We start from the raw sequence: 25,902 nt of genomic DNA on the forward strand, positions 1-25,902 counted from the left end.
TAGAGCCTGAGGTGGAGTCTAGTTAGTTAGGGACACTGTGGTGTCAGGGAGTCGAGAAGGAGCAGTGGAGGAGTGAAGACCTGTGGTCTGAAGCTGGTGCAGTTCGACCCAGGCACAAGACAGAGAAGGGTCCTAGAGCCCACAGGAAGTGTGACATACTCCCGTGGCCTTGTTCCACATACAACATATTGGAGTGGAGGGACTTGGCCGCAGAATGGGGACTGGTCCCTAGACTAAAGGAGAAGAACCAACATGCTCCGCTAGTAAAACCAGAGGCTAAGGACACATCTAGTACCAAAGCCAACTCTGCACACGAATGCGTTGAAGGTAACCACATAGGGTCAAGTGATAGAGCTTCAAGCCACCTGACAGGGCCCGCGGACACGGGCTCAGGGCACTGTGTGCGTAGGTGCGGGACAGGCAGGAGAGAAGTCAGCGCAGGAAGGTGACCAGGGAAGGAACACTAGAACGGTGCACCGATGTTGACCTCCGAACTACCTGGGATCGACTGGAGCCCATCACAGTGGAACCCAGCACTCCAAAGGCGGTCATTGACTAGTCGTGTTACCTTGGAATCTGCTATATTGAGTAAAAACCTTGAGACTGCATCCCAGTGTCACTTCGTTATTTGCCTGCGCCTCCGGAACTGCACCCCCAACATCGCCAACTAATACTCTCATCTGCCCTGGGCCCAGCTCTACCTGTGAAGAGCTATACCAACCAAGCTGCATCACCATCTGCCCCAAAGGTCCCATCTCGCAATTGCGGCACCGGTGTGGGCGTGTCATAGGCACCACGTCATGTGACCAGACTACAGAATTATGGATGGAGCTACAGGAGGCAGGCAGTAACGTAATAGGTTAGCTACCACGGATGCGCCTGAGTCCTGTTCTGCTCAAGGGTATGTAGTTTGGTGACACTGTTGTAGTAGCCACATTCTCCACCAAAAATGTCACAGCAACATATGGGGACCAATGTTGTTCTGGGATCCAACTTGTGTCACAGATGAATGCAGTCAATGGAGGAATAAGGATACACACCCCAGCAGCTCTGAGTCTAACAAAAATTCCTCTTTACTCGGAGGAAGTACTGGGTTTTTATAGAGTACACATTTGGGGTGTAATAAAGAGATAATATACAAAATATAAACATCTTATACAAAATATAAGCATCTTATTGGTTGCATTAGCATTTTACGACTGGTTTTATTTAAATCTTCTACATGATTGGATATTAATTTAAACTAGCGGTCTAATAGGTAATGTGTGTGTAGTGCTGCGGGAGTGGGTGTATGTGTGCACAACAGTATATATATATATATATTATATTTATATATATATATAAAAATATATATATAAATATATATATATATATATAAATGAGTAAACATAATTAGCTTTGTTTTGCTTTTCAAAGCAATAATAATTAGCTCAACATTCCTTCTAATGGGAAAACGTAGATAGTGTGTTATCTTGAAAGTCAATGTGTGTAGAAAATGTATCTTTTTAGAAATCAGAACAGAAATTCACTGTGTTTTCAATACTCCAACAGAAAAATTCTTTGTGCATTTCAAAGCAGCATGCAGGAGACAAAATGGACAGCGGTGTCATATTCCAAAATGGACACCACCGTCACACCTGTTTGTGCAAGACTATGTGCTTTTGAGAACGATGATTTTTAAGCTTGGTTAAAAAAATTATAATAATAATAATATTCATTCACTTATATAGCGCTATTAATTCCTCAGCGCTTTACATACATTGTCAACACTGTCCCCATTGGGGCTCACAATCTAAATTCCCTATCAGTATGTTTTTTGGAGTGTGGGAGGAAACCGGAGTACCCGGAGGAAACCCACGCAATTACGGGGAGAACATACAAACTCCTTGCAGATGATGTCCTGAGTGGGACTAGAACCCAGGACCCCAGCGCTGCAAGGATGCAGTGCTAACCACTGAGACACCGTGCTGCCCAAAAAATTGCATTATTGTATAAAGCCTGCTTTACACGTTGCAATTTCGCATATGATATCGTATGCGATTTGCACCGCCCACCTCGTATGTGTGGCACGTTCAATTTGTTGAACGTGCCGCACATTGATTAACCCCCGTCACATGTACTTACCCGTTCATACGACCTCGATGTGGGCGGCGAACGTCCACTTCCTGGAGTGGGAGGGACGTTCGGCGTCACATCGACGTCACGCGGCAGCCGGCCAATAGAAGCGGAGGGGCGGAGATGAGCGGGACGTAAACATTCCGCCCACCTCTTTCCTTCTGCATTGCTGGCCGGGAGCTGCAGGACGCAGGTAAGATCTGTTCAATGTTCCCGGGGTGTCACACTGCGATATGTGCTGCCTCGGGAACATTGAACAACTCGACGTGCAATTTGTCAGGATTCAACGACGTGTATGCGATAAACGTTTTAACGTTCAATCGTAATCGCACGTACCTGTCACACACTACAATGTACCTTACGAAGCCGGATGTGCGTCACTTACGACGTGACCCCGCCGACACATCGTAAGATATATTGTAGCGTGTAAAGCGGGCTTTGAAGACTAAAATTGCTATTTCTCAGACTCAATATAATGCAATCATCATTAAGAGGTCACATACAAGAGTTTACACACGTACAATTGGGACAGGAGCTACTATTGTGGCAAGTTGCAGTAAATTGAATATGGAATAGGAATTGCCATTGTTGTCTGTGTAGTGTTTGTCTGGAGGGGTAGTCTCTTATCATCGGATGAATTTTTTTCTTATCTAAACACAAATTATTTTAATTTAAATTTCCCTATCTGTAAGGACCAAATTTCGGTCAATTAATTAGATTTAAAATTGACTACGGATCCAGACAATAATAGGGTGTTGATAGCGCCTTATAAAAAGCCCATTGCTTCTAATAATATTTTAATGGCCTCCTCTAATCATCCTAGGCATGTCATTCGCAATATTCCTGTGGGAGAGCTCGTAAAATGAAAGAGAAATAGTACCTGTAATTCAAGTTTTGAGGTTGAGGCGGAGTTGACATATGCCAGTCTGAGTAAAAGGAGATTCCTGAATTGGTCCCTGGTTAGAGCAAAAAATATAGTCTCTGGCATTGATAAAACCAAATTGTTGGAACCCACAGTAAAAAGGAAACAAAGTGATCCTGATAGGTCAAAAGTGGTGTACTAACTATAGTCCCCAGTTCAACTCCATTGTAGCAATTATTAGAAAATATCTACCTTTGTTGTCACAAAACAATACCTTAAAAAGTATTGTAGACAAAAATGGTATTGCTTTTGTGGCAAAATGTGCACCGACTCTGGCTTCATTGTTATCACTCAGTATGTTTAAGGATCCCAACAAAATAGGTTCTAATAGGTGGCTAAAAACTGTGGGGTTCTATAAGTGCGGTGCCAACGTCTGCAAGTGTTGCACTTTTGCTGCTATATCTAAAGGACCCGTTACACGCAACGACGTATCTAACGATATATCGCCGGGGTCATGGATTCTGTGACGCACATCCGGCATCGTTAGCGACGTTGTTGCGTGTGACACCAACGAGCGACCGTTATCGATGGAAAATACTCAACAAATCGTCCATCGTTGACACGTCATTCCTTTTAAAAAAATCGTTGATTGTTGAGAACGCAGGTTGTTCGTCGTTCCCGAGGCAGCACACATCGCTATGTGTGACACCTCTGGAACAACGAACTACAGCTTACCTGCAGCCGCCAGCAATGAGGAAGGAAGGAGGTGGGCGGGATGTTACGGCCGCTCATCTCCGCCCCTCCGCTTCTATTGGGCGGCCGCTTAGTGACGCCGCTGTGACGCCGCACGAGCCGCCCCCTTAGAAAGGGGGCGGTTGGCCGGCCACAACGACGTCGCTAGTCAGGTAAGTCCGTGTGACGGGTCCCAACGATATTGTGCGCCACGGGCAGTGATTTGCCCGTGGCGCACAAACGACGGGGGCGGGTACGATCGCTTGCGATATCGCTGCGTGTAAAGCCCCCTTAAAACATTTACATCTCTGTCTAATAACAAGCAGTTTAACATCTCTTATTTCATAAATTGCAACATGGAGAATGTTGTATATGTAATTAATTGTAATATTTGCAGCATGCAGCGTGTTGGCTGCACGATGAACCCTCTTTATTAGGATCCACAAACACCTCTCAGATGCCAGCAATCTTCCCTTGCTAGGAGCATCAGTAATATTCCGTCACTTTTCAAAACCATATAATCGGGATTTATGAGGTTTTTCCTTCATAGATGTAGAGCATGTTAAAAAAACGCTGAGAGGGGGGATTTGCATAAAAAGGTGCTTGCTAGAGAAAGCAGATGGATCTTTGAACTGGGTACTCGCATGCCACAGGGTTTCAACAACCGTCTTGATATCATCATGCAGTATTAGGGTATTTTTGTTTTTTTTTCTCCTCCTGATACTATGTCCTGGCAAGTGGGTTTATTCATGTGCACTATGTTACATGTTTACATGTTTGCATGTTTGTAGATTATCATGTCTATTGCAACATTATTAGATCATTTATATGTGCGGGTCTGTATTGTGCCATACATAGTTCAATTTGCAGACATTTTAACCCTCAGATCTGCTTAGAGTTGTTTTTATACTATTTATTGCACCTGTTTTGCAATCACATTTTAATTTCATTGGGGGCGTTATATAAATGGCTCCATGCTCAGAAGGCAGATTAGGTTTTGGACCGTGAGGAAGGTGGAAAACACAGCCTGTGTTATGTTCCTGCATTAATTTCTGTACCTGAGTCTATTGGACTGCTGTATTTTAAGGATTTATCAATAAAGATGAAGAATTTTTAATCAGCACCCTGAAGTTTTGATGTCATTGCTGGATCTACCTCTGATGTTGTTTATACTATTATGGATGGACTCCCAATGATGATTCGGGCAGGACAAAGTTAATCAGGAGAGCTGAGGATCCAGGTGACTCATGTGTGAGAGCTGGACTGCATTCTGCTTGTATATATATATATATATTATATATATATATATATATATATATATATATATATATATATATATATATATAATATTATATATAAAATGAGTAAAAATAATTAGCTTTGTTTTGCTTTTCAAAGCAAGAATAATTAGCTCTTCATTCTATATAATGGGAAATCGTAGATGGTGTGTTATCCTGAAGGTCAATGCGTGTAGAAAATGTATCTTTTTAGAAATTTGAATAGAAATACAATACACCAACAGATAAATTCTTTGTGCATTTCAAAGTAGCATGCAGGAGACAAAGTGGACGCCGGTGCCATATTCCAAAAAGGACACCACTGTCACACCTGTTTGTACAAGACTATGTGCTTTTGAGAATGATGAATTTTAAGCTTGGTTTAAAAAAATATTGCATTATTGTATTGCAGACTATGATTACTATTTCTTAGACTCAAATAATGCAATCACCATTAAGAGGTCACATACAAGAGTTTACACACGTACAATCGGGACAGGATCTACTAGTGTGGTAAGTTGCAGTAAATTGATTACGGAACAGGAATTGCCATTGTTGTCTGTGTAATCACCTAAGGACTAGAGATCTAGTTACAAAATAATTTGCTTAAAATGATTACACCATTTACCAAGCATAGAAAATATTGCTGAGATAAATTCAAATAGTAAGAAAACCAACATTTAAGCATACATCTTTTTTCCCACCAATAATTCACCAATGGCTAATCTGGTGGTCTCACCATGATGACCCCTTTTAAGAATGAAACTTTGGTCTGATTTTTAGACCCCTAAAATTCACATTAAAAGCTGGGGGAATATAGTATTACAGGAAGGATCTTTACAATATATTCACTATTGATGATTCATCTATATTATAAAATTTATGATTACAAATGAGGAACTTGCAGATCTATGCCAACATAATTTGGGGACTTCTTAACAGTCAAATTTTAACAATCATGTAATTCTAGAAATATGATTAATGTAGAAAGTTATATCATAATGTGAATACATATTTTTCTATTTCTGTTTTACATCCTTACAACAACAACAACAGCAAAACTGTAAAATGATTGAATAACTACTATTTGAAGATCTTCTGGAACAATGCTCAAGTTCTACATTGACTTTGATTATAATCGGTAAACAAGTAGTGCCCATCCGAGCATGGCAGTTGTTACGAGTACCACGCACCCGAGCATGGTAGTGCTCACTCATCACTATTTATTAGCTAACGACTAGAGTTACCTTTTTATTTATTTATTTTTTCCTTAAAGGGAATCTGTCAGCTGAATATCCTAAACCAAACTATAAATATGGATATGTACCTCTTTCAAAGACATGTCCAGAAATATCTTTACTTAGACTGTTTCTCTATTCCTCAGAAATCAACACTTGAATTGATAAGCAAATGAAGCTGTAGATGTGAAGCTTCTGTCAGGAGGAGTTGGGTATGTGCACACGCTGCGCTCTGGTTTGACAATACTGCACTCTCTGGCAGACTTTTGACAAATGTAAACACTGCGTTTGACAAAAAAAGCTGTAAAAACGCATGTGTTTTGACCGCGTTTTCCCCACGTTTCCCCGTGTTTTGGACAGTGCATTTTAAGATTGAGAAGTCAATGGGTCGAAAATGTTGACAAAATGCATTCAAGAAGCGACATGCTGCTTTATTTTTGTCAAAGATTTTGACAAATATTTGCCAAAAAAAACGCTGATAAAAAACCTGCAACGTGCGCATGGAAATTCTAACTTCTCATAGACTTTGCTGGAGAAGCAAAGGCATGCAGTTTGTCATTGACACAATACAGTTTAAAATGCAACCAAAGCACACAAAGTAAACGCAACGTGCGCACTTAGCTTTATCTTCCACGCCCTGGGCACATTACAAGAGGCTTCAAAATTCCATCATGAGTGTTGGGGGATCAGAAGATGTGGTGAGGAGCAGATGAGTGGGGGTGTGTAGCAGAGCGGCTGCAGCAGTGAGCAGTGAGGTGAGGGTAACAGCCTCTACAGTATATTACTCAGTCCATAATGAACAGAATTACAATAATCTACTTTTTGGCAAATGCATATTTTTGTAAACTGCGAGTAGAATCCAATTCAACTCAAATTTATTCTCTAATCTCAACTGCTGACAGATTCTAATTTTAATATTTAATAGGACGGTTTATAGTATAAACACACCATAGAACATAATTATCTACCAGATATTTTGAAAATGGTTATCTGAGGAATGTAAAATACACCCTTTGAGATAGTTTGTTTTCTAATTTTAACCAGAAAAAAAGCTAAGTAGATCCCAGACTTTTAGAGAACAATAAAATTTACTACTGAATCAAAAGTTTCAAGACAATTTATAAAAGTTCAAAACTATACCAAACCATATTTTGGAGGGTTTAACATAATTCTCTATCTGATGAAATGTATGGTTCTGTATTTTTAGCTGTATAAAGAACTTGTGAAAGGTATTTTAATTTAAATGAAATGATTTGTCACTGATAGAAGGAAAATTATTGGAAATATATCTGCTAATCTATTTGAGAAAATTGGCACCAGTGAGGTACCTAGCTTCCAGTGGTTTACTCCCCTCCTCAGTTTCCAGTTCTATATGGTGCCCCAATCACAGGTCTACAACTAGATCTGAGTGGGCAAGGATCCTATCCTACAAACAGTTTTGCTTGGCGACATGAGAGAAGAAACGTAATAAGTATTGTGAAATGTTTATTAACATATTCCCGCCATTTACATATGCTATTCTCCCAAACAACGCTAACCTACAGTTTTCAATCACAAGTAGTTCATATATCCTGTATTACATCCTAAAAGCACAAGCCAAACCCCAGAGTAAACAAACCCTTAATAACTAAAGCCCCCCTTCAAAAATAGCTTCTCAGAATAAATCCTAAATGCACCACAAATTACAAACCGAGACACTGAAATACATACAGAAAAATGAAGATCCTATAACGCCAAAATAAACTCAGACTCAGACCAGATTTCAAAATAGAAGAAATCCCAGAATAAATATATACCTGAGGGTACAGACTTCAAAAATATCCACAGAACTCCCAAAATACAGACACTAGGCCAGATCCCCTAAATAAACCCAGACCCCCTAAATAGATATATACCTAAGGTTAGATCTCACAATACAGACCTCTGAGTAAAGATATACCTTAGAATAAAATCAGCCCTGGATCATACCCCAAAATAAATACACAAAAATACCTACATGTACCCTAAACAAATACATATTCTGGCAAGTGTACAAACATCAAATTAGACTTCAAAATGCAGATCTCTGTAATAAAGCAGACCCCATAAATATATAGACCCCCAGATGTTGAAAAAAGTGCAAACCCCCAAACAAATACAGGCCACCTTAATACTCCAGTCCTACTCAACAAATATGGAGAAAAAATCCAGTCTAGTCTGTCTATTGTCCAGATAGTTTGCTACAATCTATCAGTATGTTAACATGTTTCTACCCAGGCCCTACCAGTCAGAAAATGATGATCGTGTACCTAACCAGTGGTTAAAGTCCATGCCAAAAATCTACGTATTACTTAGTGTATCTATCATTTGTCTCCAGTTGATTAGAAGAAGATTTCTGTAGATCAATGAAGTTCTGTTCGGCATGTGGTCACTTCTGTAAATACTTCCCCTACTGTTCCACATCAAAGGTGCTTCATCTGCAAGGCCCACCCAACTAATCTAAATACACTGCTTTTTGGAAAAGCAATCAAATCAATAGTAGTTTGTGAAATGAATCATTTGATCACTTGATGGTATAAAGTGCACAAATTTATGTTACTAGGAACGGAAATGCAATAGATATTACACTGATTCAATAAATAAACTGAAGTGGGCAAATGTGCGAATGTGAAAATAAGGATCTGTTTACATCTTTGTCACAAATCCAGCTGAAAGTTTAGAAGACAACAGTGCAGCTTGCTATGTTACTTTGGTTAGGCCTCTTTCAAATGTCAGTGATTCTGGTACATACAGTATGTTACTGTTTTTTTCACATACCATACGCAGACCCATTAAAATCCATGGGTCTGCACACAGATCAGTGATTTTTCACTGACGTGTTTCCATGCGGCGAACATGCGTGTCCTTGTACTCTGTATGGAGACAAGTTCGTTTTTTTTTCTGGCATCACTGATGTCCCACAGACCACACTATGGTGTGATCTGTGAAACACATAACAGAAAAATCACGGACATTTAGAGTAAAAAGCTTTTTAAACTCACTCACCTTCTCCAGTGATGCTGTCTCCGGCCACTGCTCTCTCCTGCTTCCCGGGTGGCTCATTATTCTCATTTAATATGCAGTTATGCACTTCAACAGCCGTCTCAGAAGTAGCTGCAGCGGTGAGAGACACAGCGGCCGGACACAGGAGAGCAGGAGATGTCAGCACCATGGACAGCAGGAGCGTGGACAGGTGAGTAGATCTCCGTGTATTATCACGGATAGCACACGGAGATCAGACCTGTACCAAAATCACAGCACATGACGGGACATACAGTTAGGTCCAGAAATATTTGGACAGTGACACAAGTTTTGTTATTTTAGCTATTTACAAAAACATGTTCAGAAATACAATTATATATATAATATGGGCTGAAAGTGCACACTCCCAGCTGCAATATGAGAGTTTTCACATCCAAATCGGAGAAAGGGTTTAGGAATCATAGCTCTGTAATGCATAGCCTCCTCTTTTTAAAGGGACCAAAAGTAATTGGACAAGGGACTCTAAGAGCTACAATTAACTCTGAAGGCGTCTCCCTCGTTAACCTGTAATCAATGAAGTAGTTAAAAGGTCTGGGGTTTATTACAGGTGTGTCGTTTTGCATTTGGAAGCTGTTGCTATGACCAGACAACATGCGGTCTAAGGAACTCTCAATTGAGGTGAAGCAGAACATCCTGAGGCTGAAAAAAAAAGAACAATTCCATCAGAGAGATAGAAGACATGCTTGGAGTAGCAAAATCAACAGTCGGGTACATACTGAGAAAAAAGGAATTGACTGGTGAGCTTGGGATCTCAAAAAGGCCTGGGCGTCCACGGATGACAACAGTGGTGGATGATCGCCGCATACTTTCTTTGGTGAAGAAGAACCCGTTCACAACATCAACTGAAGTCCAGATCACTCTCAGTGAAGTAGGTGTATCTGTCTCTAAGTCAACAGTAAAGAGAAGACTCCATGAAAGTAAATACAAAGGGTTCTCATCTAGATGCAAACCATTCATCAATTCCAAAAATAGACAGGCCAGAGTTAAATTTGCTGAAAAACACCTCATGAAGCCAGCTCAGTTCTGGAAAAGTATTCTATGGACAGATGAGACAAAGATCAACCTGTACCAGAATGATGGGAAGAAAAAAGTTTGGAGAAGAAAGGGAACGGCACATGATCCAAGGCACACCACATCCTCTGTAAAACATGGTGGAGGCAACGTGATGGCATGGGCATGCATGGCTTTCAATGGCACTGGGTCACTTGTATTTATTGATGACATAACAGCAGACAAGAGTAGCCGGATGAATTCTGAAGTGTACCGGGATATACTTTCAGCCCAGATTCAGCCAAATGCCGCAAAGTTGATCGGACGGCGCTTCATAGTACAGATGGACAATGACCCCAAGCATACAGCCAAAGCTACCCAGGAGTTCATGAGTGCAAAAAAGTGGAACATTCTGCAATGGCCAAGTCAATCACCAGATCTTAACCCAATTGAGCATGCATTTCACTTGCTCAAATCCAGACTTAAGACGGAAAGACCCACAAACAAGCAAGACCTGAAGGCTGCGGCTGTAAAGGCCTGGCAAAGCATTAAGAAGGAGGAAACCCAGCGTTTGGTGATGTCCATGGGTTCCAGACTTAAGGCAGTGATTGCCTCCAAAGGATTCGCAACAAAATATTGAAAATAAAAATATTTTGTTTGGGTTTGGTTTATTTGTCCAATTACTTTTGACCTCCTAAAATGTGGAGTGTTTGTAAAGAAATGTGTACAATTCCTACAATTTCTATCAGATATTTTTGTTCAAACCTTCAAATTAAACGTTACAATCTGCACTTGAATTCTGTTGTAGAGGTTTCATTTCAAATCCAATGTGGTGGCATGCAGAGCCCAACTCGCGAAAATTGTGTCACTGTCCAAATATTTCTGGACCTAACTGTATGTACCTTTAGCACGTCAGTGAAAAATGTCTGTGTTTTTCACTGACGTGTGAAAGAGGTCTAATATACTGGACCCAATGATGATAACTGATTGGAGACCATTTATAGTCAGTGGGGTTGGTCGGACACCATTGTTGCCTGTCGTGTTCAGGATCCAGAATTTCCATTATTGAGTTGTTTTTTTCATATAATTGAGAAAAGCAAAATGGTCATGTGAGCAGGACTTAAACATTGTAAAAAAAATAATATATATTATGAATAAACGGCAAAATATTTGTTTGGAATTTTCTCATTATCATGTGGTTACGTTCACCAACTTTTCAGTATGATGACTTCTTTGCCTACGACTGATTTGGAAATTCAATATTATGTAAATTGGAAAACCCACTTAAAAAAAAGGGGAAGAAAGAAACGTAGGAAGGTGGTTAGACTATAAAACGAGCCAGGATGTTGTAGCAATCAGAATAAGAACCTCGTTCGGGAAGCTGCAGTGTTCATTCATTCGAAGAAACATGCTTGCTACCAAGGTACTGTTCTCTGCTTCTTCTATTCTCGATACTATTATCATAGACTGAATGTATTATATAGTAATGCCAGTGTATTTCAATGGTGATGATTGGATTTATTTGATTTTACTGGTAACATAGTTAGTTTTCTGCTTAGCAATTTGATGGCTCTGAAACTGGGCTTTTAGTTTTTTATAATAGCCACAATTAAACACTCAATCCTTGTACAAGTAATTATATAAGAAAGAAACAAATTGCTGCTATGTAAATATACTTAGATTTTATATACCATATTTAAAAGTATGAAAGTATATAATGTGAGACGCCAGATAATGAGAAACCGTAACTCAGCTATTGACCAGAACTTTATGAAGTTGGCTAAGGCTAAGTTCACACATGGCATCTTTTACAGCGGTTTTGGTGCGTTTTTGAGGTCACAAAGATGCACCTAAATGCATGCATTTTCTTCCCCCAACAAAGTCTATGAGATTTCTATTTTACTGTCCACACTGGGCATCTTTTATTGGCTGCATCTTGGCTGCATTTTTGAAGATGTCAGCATGTCAATTCTTTTTGCGTATTTCTAGCATTTTTGAGCCTTCCAGTTAGTAGATTTGACTTAAAAAACACATTGGGCAAAAAGCGGTAAAACGCGGCAAAAACGCAGTGAGGTTTTGGTGTGTTTTTTGGGGACAAAAACGCTGCATCTTTGTGGTAAAAAAAACATGCCGCGTATGAACATACCCTAACTGTAGAGGATCTTTTAATTATTTACAAGTTTTGCTATACAAGAGGATATAATGATGATATTAAGCACCTCAATAGGTGTTTAGGACAAAAAAAAATGTACATTAAACACACACTAAATGAGTGACAGAATAGTACAGATGGAGATAGGATCCTGTGTTTAAGGGGTACTTTGCACAGTACGACATCGCAAGCCGATGCTGCGATGCCGAGTGCGATAGTCCCCGCCCTCGTCGCAGCTGTGATATCATGGTGATAGCTGGTGTAGCGAACATTATCGCTACGGCAGCTTCACATGCACTCACCTGCCCTACGACGTTGCTCTGGCCGGCGAACCACCTCCTTAGTAAGGGGGCGGGTCGTGCGGCGTCATAGCAACGTCACACGGCAGGCAGCCAATAGAAGCGGAGGGGCAGAGATGAGCGGGACGTAAACCTCCCGCCCACCTCCTTCCTTCCGCATTGTGGCTGGGACGCAGGTAGGAGATGTTCCTCGCTCCTGCAGCTTCACACACAGCGATGTGTGCTGCCGCAGGACCGAGGAACAACATCGTAACATCGGTATTTCCCAATCAATGGAAATGACCGACGCTACACCAATGATACGATTACGACGCTTTTGCGCTCGTTAATCTCATCATAAAAGATTTGCACACTACGATATCGCCTGCGACGCCGGATGTGCGTCACTTTCAATTTGACCCCACCGACATGGCACCTGCGATGTCGTAGTGTGCAAAGTGCCCCTAAGGGTTTAAAAGGAATCTTTCACTGGGTTTTTGCTCCCCCTCCTGAGAGAAGCATAATATAGAGACACAGACCCTGATCCCAGCGTTGTCACTTACTGAGCTGTTTGCTCTTATTTTGATAAAATCAGTGTTTTCTCTGCTGCAGATCTAACAGTTATACAGAGCTCATGGTTGAATATGATGGACTACCTGGCAGCACACCAAGTAGTCCTCTAATGATAATCTACTGTTGATTAAACAGTGATTTTATCAAAACTACACTAAGCAGCACAGAAAGTAACACATCACTGGAATCAGAATCTCTGTGCCTACATTATGTTGCTCTCAGATTAGGTGGAAAAAACCCGGTGAAAGATTCTCTTTGAAATCTACAAAGAAAGGGGGAAAAGAGACTGGGTACAATGTGTATTTTTTTTCAAATGTCTCAGAATCCGGCCGATTATGATAATTGCTGTTTCAATTTTGAGCCGAGTGTCAGTTTACTATGATTTGATTCTCTCACATTTGAAAACCGGATCGCAGGTGAGAAGAAAATGAAGAACTTAATTTCATTTATTATGTGACCAATCCAACCATTAGGCCAGTTTATCATGTCTGACAACAGTCCAATGTCCAGACCAGACAGGGGTCTCCAGACTCAAACTCTGGAAATTTAAATCATCTATCACCAAGTATCATTTATAATATACGCCTATAAGAAACACATAAGACCCATGATCTGTCTGCAGGACATCTTAGGGGTACTTTGTACACTACTATATCGCAAGCCGATGCTGCGATGCCGAGTGCGATAGTCCTCGCCCCGGTCGCAGCAGCGATATGTGGTGATAGCTGGCGTAGCGAAAATTATCGCTACGCCAGCTTCACATGCACTCACCTTGCCCTGCGATGTCGCTCTGGCCAGCGACCCGCCTCCTTATTAAGGGGGCGGGCCGTGCGGCGTCATAGTGACGTCACATGGCAGGCGGCCAATAGGAGCGGAGGGGCGGTGATGAGCAGGATGTAAACATCCCACCCACCTCCTTCCTTCCGCATATTCAACTGGATCCGCGGTGACGCCGGTAGGAGATGTTCCTCGCTCCTGCGACTTCACACACAGTGATGTGTGCTGCCGCAGGAGTGAGGAACAACATCGGACCGTCGCGTTGGCGTAATTATGGAATTCGCCGACGCTGCACGGATGATACGATTACGACGCTTTTGCGCTCGTTAATCGTATCATCTAGGATTTACACACTACGATGTCGAGAGCGACGCAGGAAGTGCGTCACTTTCGACATGACCCCACCAACATCGCACCTGCGATGTCGTAGTGTGCAAAGTACCCCTTAGTCTTTACTCAGAGTGTGAAACTGGTTTTATAATCATACTGATAGGTCCGGGTGGTGGAAACACTGGACCGTACACCGGATTCCCCTGGTGAGGCAGCCAGGCAGGTCACCCCGCCAGAGGGCCTTGATGCACGGCAGCTGAAGCACTCCTGGTAGCAGGACAGTCCGTACAGAGAGCTGAGAAGTAGATGTCCCTGGGAACACAGAGTTCTAGACGGTAGTCCGGGTGACGAGGCTCAGGGTCCGAGGCCGGGTTGTAAGGTCAGGCGGAATCCGGAACCAGCTGAGCGAGATGGCAGGTCACCAAACAGAGCCAGGGACTGGAGACTGGTGGAACTGAAGAGGTGGTGGAACATCAGCCGACAGTCACCGTCAGGAGTACTGGAGCAGACGTGGTCAGGACCGGCTGGCGTGGCAGGACAGGCTCTGCGAGACAGACAGGGGTTAATACTAGACAAAGCAATAGGGGGACCTGAAATCCTAGCTTACTAAACACGTAGAAGGCCCCACCCACCAGGAAGGAGAATCCTCTTATACCCTGTGCCTGCCAATGCATTATCCTGTTTCAGGACGCTGGCCCTTTAAGAGAGGGTCAATGACCGCGTGCGCGCCCTAATGCGCATGCGCGAGGCCCGTGTGCCAGAAGCCAGAGCAGGAAGTGGTGCAGAAGAAGCAGGAGTGCCCGGCAGTGTGCCCTGCGTCGCAGAGGGGCGCCGGGAGCGGGGAGCAGGACACATGGAGGACGCAGGCGAGGGAGAGGAAGCAGGAACCGGAGCGGTGAGCAGGGGGCGCCGACGGGGAACAGAGAGCGGGGCACGGGAACTATGGAGCGGGCCACGGAGACCGGAGAGCGTGACACATACTGTTATCACAAGGGATGGAACCAGATCATTTTCAAACCAGTAGATCCTGTTATGAACATATAGTGCATGATACTTTCTGTATTTCATGTTTAATAGTGTGTTTTCTAATACTAATAAAAGACATATGGATATTCATTTATAAATAAGTATATACATACACTGGATTTATTTATATTTGATAACTTTTCAGTAACTGATGTGAATTGCAAACAGAAGAACCTACTATAGAGTTGCAATTAAATGTCATTGAATATATGCAGAGCTTTAAGGGGCTGCCCACTACTCACACAACCCATTCCCAATCAGAGTGTTTTCTCCCGATTAAAATAAAAACACTTATACTTACCTTGGGTGCCGGTGCCATTCCAGCGGTGTTGTCACTTGCTCTCCTGGGGCTCATGTTACATTGTTACATCATGTGAGCCCTGTGCCCAATCAGCGCTGACTTCACTCTCTCCGCTTTCAGATGTCTCAAACATAAACAGGATGTGAGTGTTTAGTCGCAGCTCTGGCTTCTTCTTGCTGCTCAATTCATTCAAAGGCAGGGAGAGTGAGGCCAGCACTGATAGAGCACAGGGCTCTCATGATGTAACAATGTCATGTGAGCCCCAGGAGAGTGAGTGCCGACACCGCTGGAACATGCCAACACTGGAGGTAAGTATAAGTGTTTGGGTAAACACTGTGATTGAGAAGGGGGAGTCCAACTAGGAGTTTACTTATGGCCCACAGTTATCACTTAAAAGCTAGGACCTCCACCAAAAACGTGGACAGGTTAAGCACATTCCCATTTTCTTATTACCAGTAAGGACATAGTGATGAGGGGTTTACATAATGAGGCATTCAAGCATTTGGGATTCTGTTCCATACAATTAAGTACCAAAACAGCTGTGAGATAGAAGATAAATGTGACTGTGAGAAGACTCCTTTATGAGCTGATTAAACTGATGAAGCATATGGATTATGTAACCGTGAAATACTGAAAGCATATTTCTTTTTGTGTTGTTTCCAGTCAGTCACAGGAAGTTTTGCTGGGATTATTCATGGTCTGACCACTAGTAATCTAACGGAAGCGTTGATTCAGAGAAGCAAGCGTATGATTTTAGACACCCTAGGAGTTGGGTTGATTGGCACCACAACAGAAGTCTTCCATAAAGCATTGCAGTACAGCAAAGTAAGACATATTTACTATTGTATGTTCAAATCTGGAAATCTATATATCACTAGGTGTTAGATATTTTTCTGAGATGAAAAGCTTTTAATAACTTTGAAGGAAGTAAAAAAAACTTTATTTTTTCTAATGGGGAATACTCCAATTTTTCATATTATTTTGCATACATGACCTTCATTTTAGGTAATTTATCAAAGCACCAGTCCAGTGTTTTTTATTCTATCACTGGAGTGATACTTTTAATCCCAGACCTTACTCTAAAGGCCACTTTACACACAGAGATAAATCTTTGGCAGATCTGTGGTTGCAGTAAAATCATGAACATATTGTTTCATTTGTACACAGCCACAAACCTGGCACTGATTGTCCACAATTTCACTGCAACCACAGACCTGCTGCAGATTTATCTCTGTGTGTAAAGTGGCCTTTATACTCACCCTGTGGCATCTTCACCTTCTATTGCTGCTGCCCTGTTTGTCTCTGGCAGTTTATGACCTGCTGGATCGCTCCAGTGTTTCATGAAGGGGGCCGGATGTCATTCTTCAATGCAAGTCAATGAAATCCTCATTTTGGCTCTCATAGACTTGCACTGAAAGTTGGTGACATAACTTCTGACTTCCGGCCAGTCAGAAGATGTGGTCAACAGATGGCGCTACAGCACCAGAGCGGCGCTGATAAAAGGTGAAAAACACAGGTGGGTGTGCATAAGACTGGAGGCAGGGACCTTGGATTAAACCCCCCCCAAAAACTGCTTTATTAAGAAATGGTAATGTCAGTTGTAAATATGGCCAATGTACTACGTTTCTTAAATTAAGAGTTAAGGGCCTAAGAACTAACAAGGTAGGTAGTTGCTAACTACTTGCCTGTTGTGCCCAGTGATGATCTCTACTGCCACAGACTGGTCACAGACTGCTCCTGCTGACAATTCAGCTGCCTAACTGCAGGGAGCAGGCTGTCAATCAGTGTGACATCGGCAGTCACGCCCTGTCGACAGAGCATCCTGGAAGAGGAAGAGCTGCTTTGTTGACATGTAGCAGTTGAATCGCCAGCAGGAGCTGAGCCAACACCAGGAAGAACAAATGGGTACATAGTACCTACCTGGCTCTTAAGGCTGCTTTACACGGTACGACCGATTGTGCAATTTCACAATCGATCGTACCCACCCCCGTCCTTTTTGCGTCACGGGCAAATCGCTGCCCGTGTCGCACAAAGTAAGTAACCCCCGTCACACATACTTACCTCTCGTGCGACCACGCTGTGGGCGGCGAACGTCCACTTCCTGGAGTGGGAGGGACGTTCGGCGTCACAGCGATGTCACACGGCCGCCGGCCAATGGAAGCGGAGGGGCGGAGATGAGCAGGACGTAAACATCCCGCCCACCTCCTTCCTTTACATAGCTGGCAGCGGCCGCGTGACGCAGGTGAGCTGCTGTTCATCGTTCCCGGGGTGTCACACGGAGCGACGTGTGCTACCCCGGAAACGATGAACAACTAAATTAAACGATATTATGGAACCTAGCGAGCAGTACACGACTCACGATTTGTGAGCGATACTGCGTCGCTAGGAGGTGTCACACAGGCCGGCGTCGCCAGTGATGCCGGATGTGCGTCACAAAAACTGTGACCCCGACGATCTATCGCACGATAGATGGTCTGGTGTAAAGCAGCCTTAAGTCTTTAGGTCCGTTGTAAAAAAAAAATATATATAGTCCTGGATAATGCTTTTAAGTTTCAGTCTCTTTTACATTAGAGTATTATGAAACATAATCAATTGTACAAAATCTGTTCAAAATTATTCCAAGTAAACTCTGTCTAAAGTTAGAGGCAATTTACTTCCACAGCAATAAAAGATGGTCATTTGATATTTGACAGTAACAGTTATTCTCTGTATACTTTTCTGTATACTTTTTGTTTTTTTTTTCTCTTTTCTCTGCTTATTTGATCCCGTTTTATTGATTTCAGATTTACAGCAGTGACATCTCAAGCACCGTCTGGGGCCAGCCTGACCTTCGTCTTCCTCCGCTCTATGCCTCTTTTGTCAATGGAGTTGCTGTAAGAAATCATTCTTGTATACAATTATCTCTGATCAATATTTGATTGTCACTATCCATTTTGTAGTAATAATACATAATGATACATGAACATTGTGTTCAGATTGTTCTCAGAGTTAGGTCTAGCACTGATGAAAAACTGCAATCTTCTATGAGCTTAGTGCTAGAAGCTGACATTGGTATTGTCTTTTGCAGTTATTACACTTCTGGACTTAATGTTTTAGCAATGGTTAAAAATGGCATAATGGAGCAGATTTGATAACATTGTCTAATTTTTAGGCAGTGCAAAGGTAGACTAGAAAGTCTTAAAATGCACCAAATATATGAAAGTGGTCCATGCCGATAAACCTGGCATATTTTCTATCTGTCTAGTCTAAGTTTGCACCAGCTTAGTTGATTTACTTTGTACCAGAATTTTATATCAAAATTTTGGTGTATTTAGCTTGATATTTAGCCTGTTGATCATGGCCCTATGCTTGGGGCCGCAGCAATCTGCACTTTACTTCAGATGATTGATTTCCGCCACTGCGCACAGGAATTCTCTGCAAAGCTTCACCAAAGGCAGCTGCCCACCAATCAGCGTCCAGTAGCTGACGTCGTTGTATGATGTCACCTACTGGCCTCTGATTGGTTGGTGGCTGCCGTTGGTAAAGATCTGAGTAGAGTTCCTGTGAGTGGCGGCGGAAGTCAGTTATCTGAAGTAAAGCGCAGATGGCTGCGGCCCCCAGAAAAAAGGGGATGAAATGAAAAAAAATAAAGCATGATATTTTATTTTTTTACCACCAAATTTGTTAAATAGGACCTAGCAGTTTTCCAGACAAGTATGTCTTAGTACATAATTGAAATTTTGTGAACCCCCAACCCCCAAAACCTATTTTGTAACACCAATTATTTGAACTCTGCCTTGTGCTGTTTCTCTATAATTCCTTTTGGAAATTAATGAATACACTGACAACTGGGAGCTACTTTTCCCTCTGTCACCAGGGTGTCAGTACGTAGTTTGTCAATGTCCTCTTTGATTGGACAGTGTGTGGGGAAACCTTGGCTGCGAGAAGTGAAATAATTAAACCAAGTTTACAGTTTTGTCAATTTATGCAGACATTTCTTCAGTCAGCATACAATAGACAAGGAATTAAGTGAGAAAATGGCTGGGATTAGTAGGCACTCTATGCAATAACACTATCATAGACAAACAGGTAGAAAAAAAATGCATATACTGTACTTCTGTTATTGTGACATGTACTGAGAAGCTTTAGTCTCTTACAAAATGCATATATTTGGCAACTCAGAAATCTTTTGAGATTGCAAAATAGAGTGAAAAATGTGGACTCAAGCTATCAAAATGTTTCAAATGAAAAAAAAAAAAATAAGACATAAGTACAGTACTATGTTTTTGGTATGTTCTTTATATGTTATTTAATGATAACTGATTAGCAATAACATTAAAATTGATGTCATGTTAAAAGGAGTTGTCTGGACTTCTTATGAATGTCTGCAGACTTCTGAATCCTTACAGCTTGCTCACCGCACGCTGTCCGAATTCTCCACTATGGCCGGTGAGAGCGGGTGATATGTGACCATTAGTATGTGATTTACATATGTGATTTACATATGTGTGGTCACGTGCCGACTAGACGTGGTCGACCTCACTCAATACAAATTAATTGAGTCCACGTATATCTAGTTTTAATGTGGCTGAAAGCATGCAAATCACATTCTTGTAGGTATGTGACTGCCCACTACTTCTGGCAACACCAAAGAATCCCGACAGCTTGAAAATGATTGCAAATACACATTTTGTTATACGCATGTTTATTTCCATTGTGTGTATTGGAACAACACAAAAAAAATGAGCAAAAAAAATGCAAATTGGACATCATTTTACACAAAACCCCCAAAATAGGCCAGACAAAATTGTTGGTACTTTTCCAAAATTGTAGGTAAGCAACTTTGGTTCAAGCATGTGATGCTCAATAAAACTCACTTGTTTAAAGAGGTTTGGGCAACATGAAAATCACACTTGAAATCAGATAAAAAGGGGGATCAATCTTTGCACTGTGTGTTTGTGTGTACCACACTGAGCATGGAGAACAGAAAGAGGAGAAGAGAACGGTCTGAGGACTTGATCAAAATTGTTGAAATATATCAACAATCTCAAGGTTACAATGCCATTTGCAGTTTACAACCTAACGCACTGTAGCTAATCTTCCCACACTGGCAGACAAAAAGTGATGAAAGGTTGAAATACATGATAGTCCATATAGTGGATACACAGCCCCAATCAAGTTCCAAAGGAATTCAAGCTGTCCTGCATGCTCAACGTGCATCAGTGTCAGCGAGAACTATCTGTTGACATTTGAATGAAATGAATCGCTATGGTGGAGACCCAGGAGGACCCCCCTGCTGACACAGAGACATAAAAAAATTAGACTGCAATTTACCAAAATGTATTTGAGTAAGCCCAAACCCTTCTGTGAAAGTGTCTTGTGGACAGATGAGTATTGCCCATTTCCAGAAAACAGGGTTTGCATCCTAGATCACTGGCCCTCCCGCATGGCAATGAACCAAATCATACTTCAAGAAGCTATAAGAAATAGATAGAAACAAAGCAGTGGAGAGTTCTGAACTGAACAGCAATGAGTCCAGATCTAAATCCCATTGAACACCTGTGGAGAGACATTAAAATTGCTGTTGGGAGAAAACACCCTTTAAATATGAGACCTGGAGCAGTTTGTAAGAGAGGAGTGGTCCAAAATCCAGTTGAGAGGTGTAAATAAATTGTTGATGCTTATAGGAAGTGATTGATTGCAATTATATATTCCAAGGGGTGTGAAGCCAAATATTAAGTTGAGGGTAACAACAATTTTGTCTGGCCCATTTTTGGAGTTCTGTGTGAAATTATGTCCAAATTCCCCTTTTTCATTGTTTTTGTGTATTCCCAATACACAAAGGAAATAAACATGTGTATAACAAAACAGGTGTACTTTCAATAATTTTATGGGATAAATGTTTAATTTTTTGGAGCAATTTCAAGGGTGACAACACTTTCAGCCATGCAACCATAACTAATTGTGAATGACTGTTGTTAATGCTCGTTTTACGACTATTTTTAGTTGTAAACAGGCTGTCGATCACCTTATGAAGGAGCAAAATGTTCTTTCATCTGGTGAAATGATCACTTGCGCAGTGCAAAAATCATTATTTTTAGTGGTGCAGAGTTTTCATTAAACAGGATTTGCACAACAAAGAAACATGGCAGCCTATGTGCACTGAGTAATCTATCACAGATCACTCATCATTTACTTTGGTCTGCCTATGGAAACAAGTTTTTAGATGGCCGCCTTTCTGTAAAGATTTACCAATTGGAGGTCTTGTAGTGCTGCCGTTCGGTTCATGTATATGGACTTCGCTAGCGCAATGCAACCTTTTGTAAACAGTATTCAGCAATCAGCATTGTGGCTCTTGCTCTCACCAATTCAGTATAGATTAAGAAAGCATCAGTAAGGGTTGCTGTGTATTGCATTATGGATTTCTGTCAGTGTTGTGAAATATGTAAATTCATAAGAGACTCAAGTTGCCCAATACAAGTCTGAGAATACAGCTTTTTCTGTTTTTGAAGTTCTTAGAATCCTAAATTCAAAGAATTGTGAAGACAACCTCAAATAGGAGAACAGAAAGCTCTATGCTAGTATCATGCTTGTAAAGAAATAAATCCACTTCTTGCTTTCTCGCTAAAACCCAATCTTTATCTTAAAACAATTGTAAATAACTCACAAGATATATTTATTGGCTTTGGTCCCTCAAGCTCTTTATGTCTCTTCTCCACCTATTTCCTCACAATTGGCAACCTTTTCTAATTTCTGCCACCTTGTGTTAATGAATCAATTGTCAACTGGTCAGTCTTCACCACCCATGTAAAAGGGGCCTGAGCCTGAGCTGCTCTGTCACTGTCCAATGTCACAATATTAGGCTCTCTTCTGACAAAAGAAATGGCAGCAGAGCGACGAGGGATTTACCTTTATTAGAAATGTAAAGGGTTATTCACATCATGGCAATTTATCACCAATCCACAGCACTATTTGGCCATCCCTGTCAGTACCATAGGAAACTAATGGAGCGGAGATGTGCAAGCATGGTCATCAATCCATTCTAATAAGGAATTTCGGAGCCCATTCTTAGGATCGGTGGTGTCCTAGCAGTCAGATGCCCAGTAATCAGCAAGTTCTCACCTATCCGATTGAGGGGGAATAACTTGCTATGATGGGAATAACTCTTTCAGAATAATATGAATAACTAATAAGGATTTTTTATTTGGCTTTTTTACTTTGTATTTGAAATGTATTCACTATTTCCTAGGTTCACTCAATGGACTTCGATGACACCTGGCACCCTGCCACACATCCCTCTGGGGCTGTCCTTCCTTCCTTGATTGCACTTTCAGAAACATTACCTTCACATCAGAAGAAATCTGGGCTTGATTTTCTTTTGGCATTTAATGTTGGCATTGAGGTGCAGGGAAGACTCATGCGTTTTTCTAATGAGGCCAGCAATATTCCAAGAAGGTATTTAATGTTCACTTATGGCTTCATTCAGACATCTATGGTTTTGCTTGCTTTTCATGGACACATAAATTTAATTCTGTGATGCAAATCAAAAACGGACATGTCTTTGTTATTTGTTTTGCAAACGTGAACAGTCCCATACATTGTAATGGGTATGTTTTCTATTTGTGAAATACACAGATATAACAGGTACATGAAAAATAGACATCTAAATGAGGTCTAAAGCAAACAGCATTTAAAGCCTATAATTTCTAAGCACATACAGTTCTACTGTATGTGACTTTATGTGTATGAAATATGTCATGAAAAGTTTTCGTTCCTCATTATTCTTTCTTTGTTTCTCTAGGTTTCACCCTCCTGCTGTGGTTGGTACTATGGGAAGTGCTGCAGCATCTTCTAAATTTTTAGGCTTGGATCAAGTTCAGTGCAGACAAGCCTTAGCCATTGCTGCATCTTATTCTGGGGCTCCTATGGCCAATGCAGGAACACAAACTAAGCCCCTCCATATTGGTAACGCGGGCAGGCATGGTCTGGAAGCTGCTTGCTTTGCATTCTTAGGTCTTGAAGGAAATAAGCAGATCTTGGATTTAGAGTCAGGTTTTGGTGCTTTCTACCATGACTATAACCCACAAGCCCTGCCATCCCTAGAATCCTATAACTGGTTGCTAGAGAAACAAGATGTGGCTATTAAACGCTTTCCTGCTCACCTCGGGATGCACTGGGTGGTGGATGCTGCATGCGCAGTACGGAAACACATTGCTGGAGATAATGAACCACTGCTCATTGATAATATTCAGAAAATTGTTCTCAAGATTCCGGAAGCTAAGTATGTAAGTCGTCCCCTACCAAGTTCCGAACATGAAGCTCGTCATTCCTTTCAGTTCAATGCTTGCACAGCTTTACTAGATGGACTTGTGTCCGTCCAGTCTTTCAATGACCAGAATGTCACCAGACCGGAGCTACAGAAGATGCTTAGTAAAATAGAAGTTCTTCACCCATCCGACAATCAACCAAATTTTGAGAAACTCTATTGTGAGGTGAGCGTTACATTGACAAATGGTACCACTTTTACAGAGAGGTGCAACACATTCTATGGTCATTGGAGAAAACCACTGAGCAATGAAGACCTTGTTAAAAAATTCAGGTCTAATGCATTGACCGTGCTTTCTGAAGATGGAGTAGATAGTATTGTGGAGATGGTGAACAAGCTGGAAGATCTATCAGACTGCTCGGAACTATGCTCATTTCTGAGACAAAGAGGACAGGCAAATAGCAAGCAAGAAAGATCATTCTAATAAAATGTAGCTGCAGCCATTGTGATACAGAAGTCCATCTATAAAGATCACTTGGTTTCTGTGTATTTTCAGGTTGAATTAAAAGGGGTTGTCCAGGTTTAAAAAAGAGCTCAACATTTTTCCACAGAAACAGCTCCAGTCTTATCTGAGGGTTGTGTATGGTGTTGCAGATTAACTTCATGCACTTTAAGCACAGTTGTATATAAAACTGTGGTTCAGTTATATCTGTAGCCATAAATGTATTTATATTGGGATGAAGGTGATTTCACAAAGATCTCCAAGATGCCCTCTAAATATCAATGGGTTATTCGTGATTCTGGAGCATGCTAAAGGAATTAACAGCAATGTACATTTGCTATGTCCTATTTTATGGAAATAATAATGCAGTGGCAATATCCACAATGATGGGTATAAAGTAATTATATTTGTCATAAAGCGGTATAATTTATATCACTTTTGTAATATATTTTGTTTCACTTTTTAATACTTTATGTATAATTAGTAACATGATTCTACATGTTTTATGAACACAACTAGTGCAATCTCTAAAAATCTCAGGGCTATGAATAAAAAGCTCATGATTTTGTTTATAACTAATTAAATTGTATCTGATAATTTATTAATAATGCTGTATTCTGGTGAATTTTTTTCTGTAATATTTTACTCTTCAACATACTTGAATAGTATTGCACAATCATTACTTACAGTGGACATAAACCATTGCGAAACAATAGGCCATAAGCCATGCAGATCACTTACAGGAATAACACAAAGTGAGTACACCCCATTACATTTTTAATTATATCTTTTTATGGGTCAACACTGAAGATATGACACTTTGATATAATGTACAGTAGTTAGTGTACAGCTTGTATAACAGGGTAAATTTGATATGTCCTCTAAATAACTCAACACACAGCCATTAATGTATAAAACGCTGCCATCAAAAGTGAGTACACCCCCAAGTGAAAATGGCCAATTTATACCCAATTAGCCATTTTCCCACTCCAGTGTCATGTGACTCATTAATATTACAAGTGTCACACAATCTCATATTGGTCACTGGAAGTTCAACATGGCACCTCATGGCAAAGAATTCTCTGAGGATCTGAAAAAAGAATTTTTGCACTACATAAAGATACTAATAATCCCAGTAACTCCGTTCAACATGAAGTTAAGGCGATACAATGACAGTGCAAACAATTGTACAATCAATACTTTATTGAACATAGATAAAATTACTTATAATAAAATGTTAAAAAGGTGCCTCCAATGTGTAGGACAAACGAGAAATAAAAATAACTAGTTCAGGTCAATATACAATCTTGTAGAAAAAGGGGTGTAACAATACCCTTACTAAATCCCAGATCTGCAAAAAAGGGCAAAATAGTTATAAAAAAACACCTATGCTCTACAGTAAGATTATAAGTTTAATGTCTCCAATAGCAGAACATATGTTGTT

The 25,902-nt window shown here is 41.0% G+C and overlaps 1 protein-coding gene across 1 annotated transcript; it reads left to right on the top strand.

The window, feature by feature from the left end:
- The first annotated feature begins 16,004 nt into the window (after positions 1–16,004).
- ACOD1 (aconitate decarboxylase 1) lies at positions 16,005–24,976 on the top strand. Its single transcript, XM_075333850.1, has 5 exons — positions 16,005–16,019; positions 16,375–16,545; positions 18,489–18,584; positions 22,940–23,145; positions 23,492–24,976. The coding sequence occupies exons 1-5, from the start codon at positions 16,005–16,007 to the stop codon at positions 24,438–24,440; spliced, it is 1,437 nt and encodes a 478-aa protein (XP_075189965.1). The 3' UTR covers positions 24,441–24,976.
- The last annotated feature ends 926 nt before the right edge of the window (positions 24,977–25,902 follow it).

This window comes from Anomaloglossus baeobatrachus, chromosome 2, assembly GCF_048569485.1.
Source record: "Anomaloglossus baeobatrachus isolate aAnoBae1 chromosome 2, aAnoBae1.hap1, whole genome shotgun sequence".
Classification (NCBI taxonomy): domain Eukaryota; kingdom Metazoa; phylum Chordata; class Amphibia; order Anura; family Aromobatidae; genus Anomaloglossus; species Anomaloglossus baeobatrachus.

Bases quoted from the DNA above. Each gene is read 5' to 3' on its own strand.
- ACOD1 (XM_075333850.1), top strand. The intron at 16,546-18,488 runs ATTTACTATTGT...CCGTTTTATTGA, and splicing joins AGTACAGCAAAGTAAGACAT to TTTCAGATTTACAGCAGTGA. The intron at 18,585-22,939 runs GTAAGAAATCAT...ACTATTTCCTAG, and splicing joins CTTTTGTCAATGGAGTTGCT to GTTCACTCAATGGACTTCGA.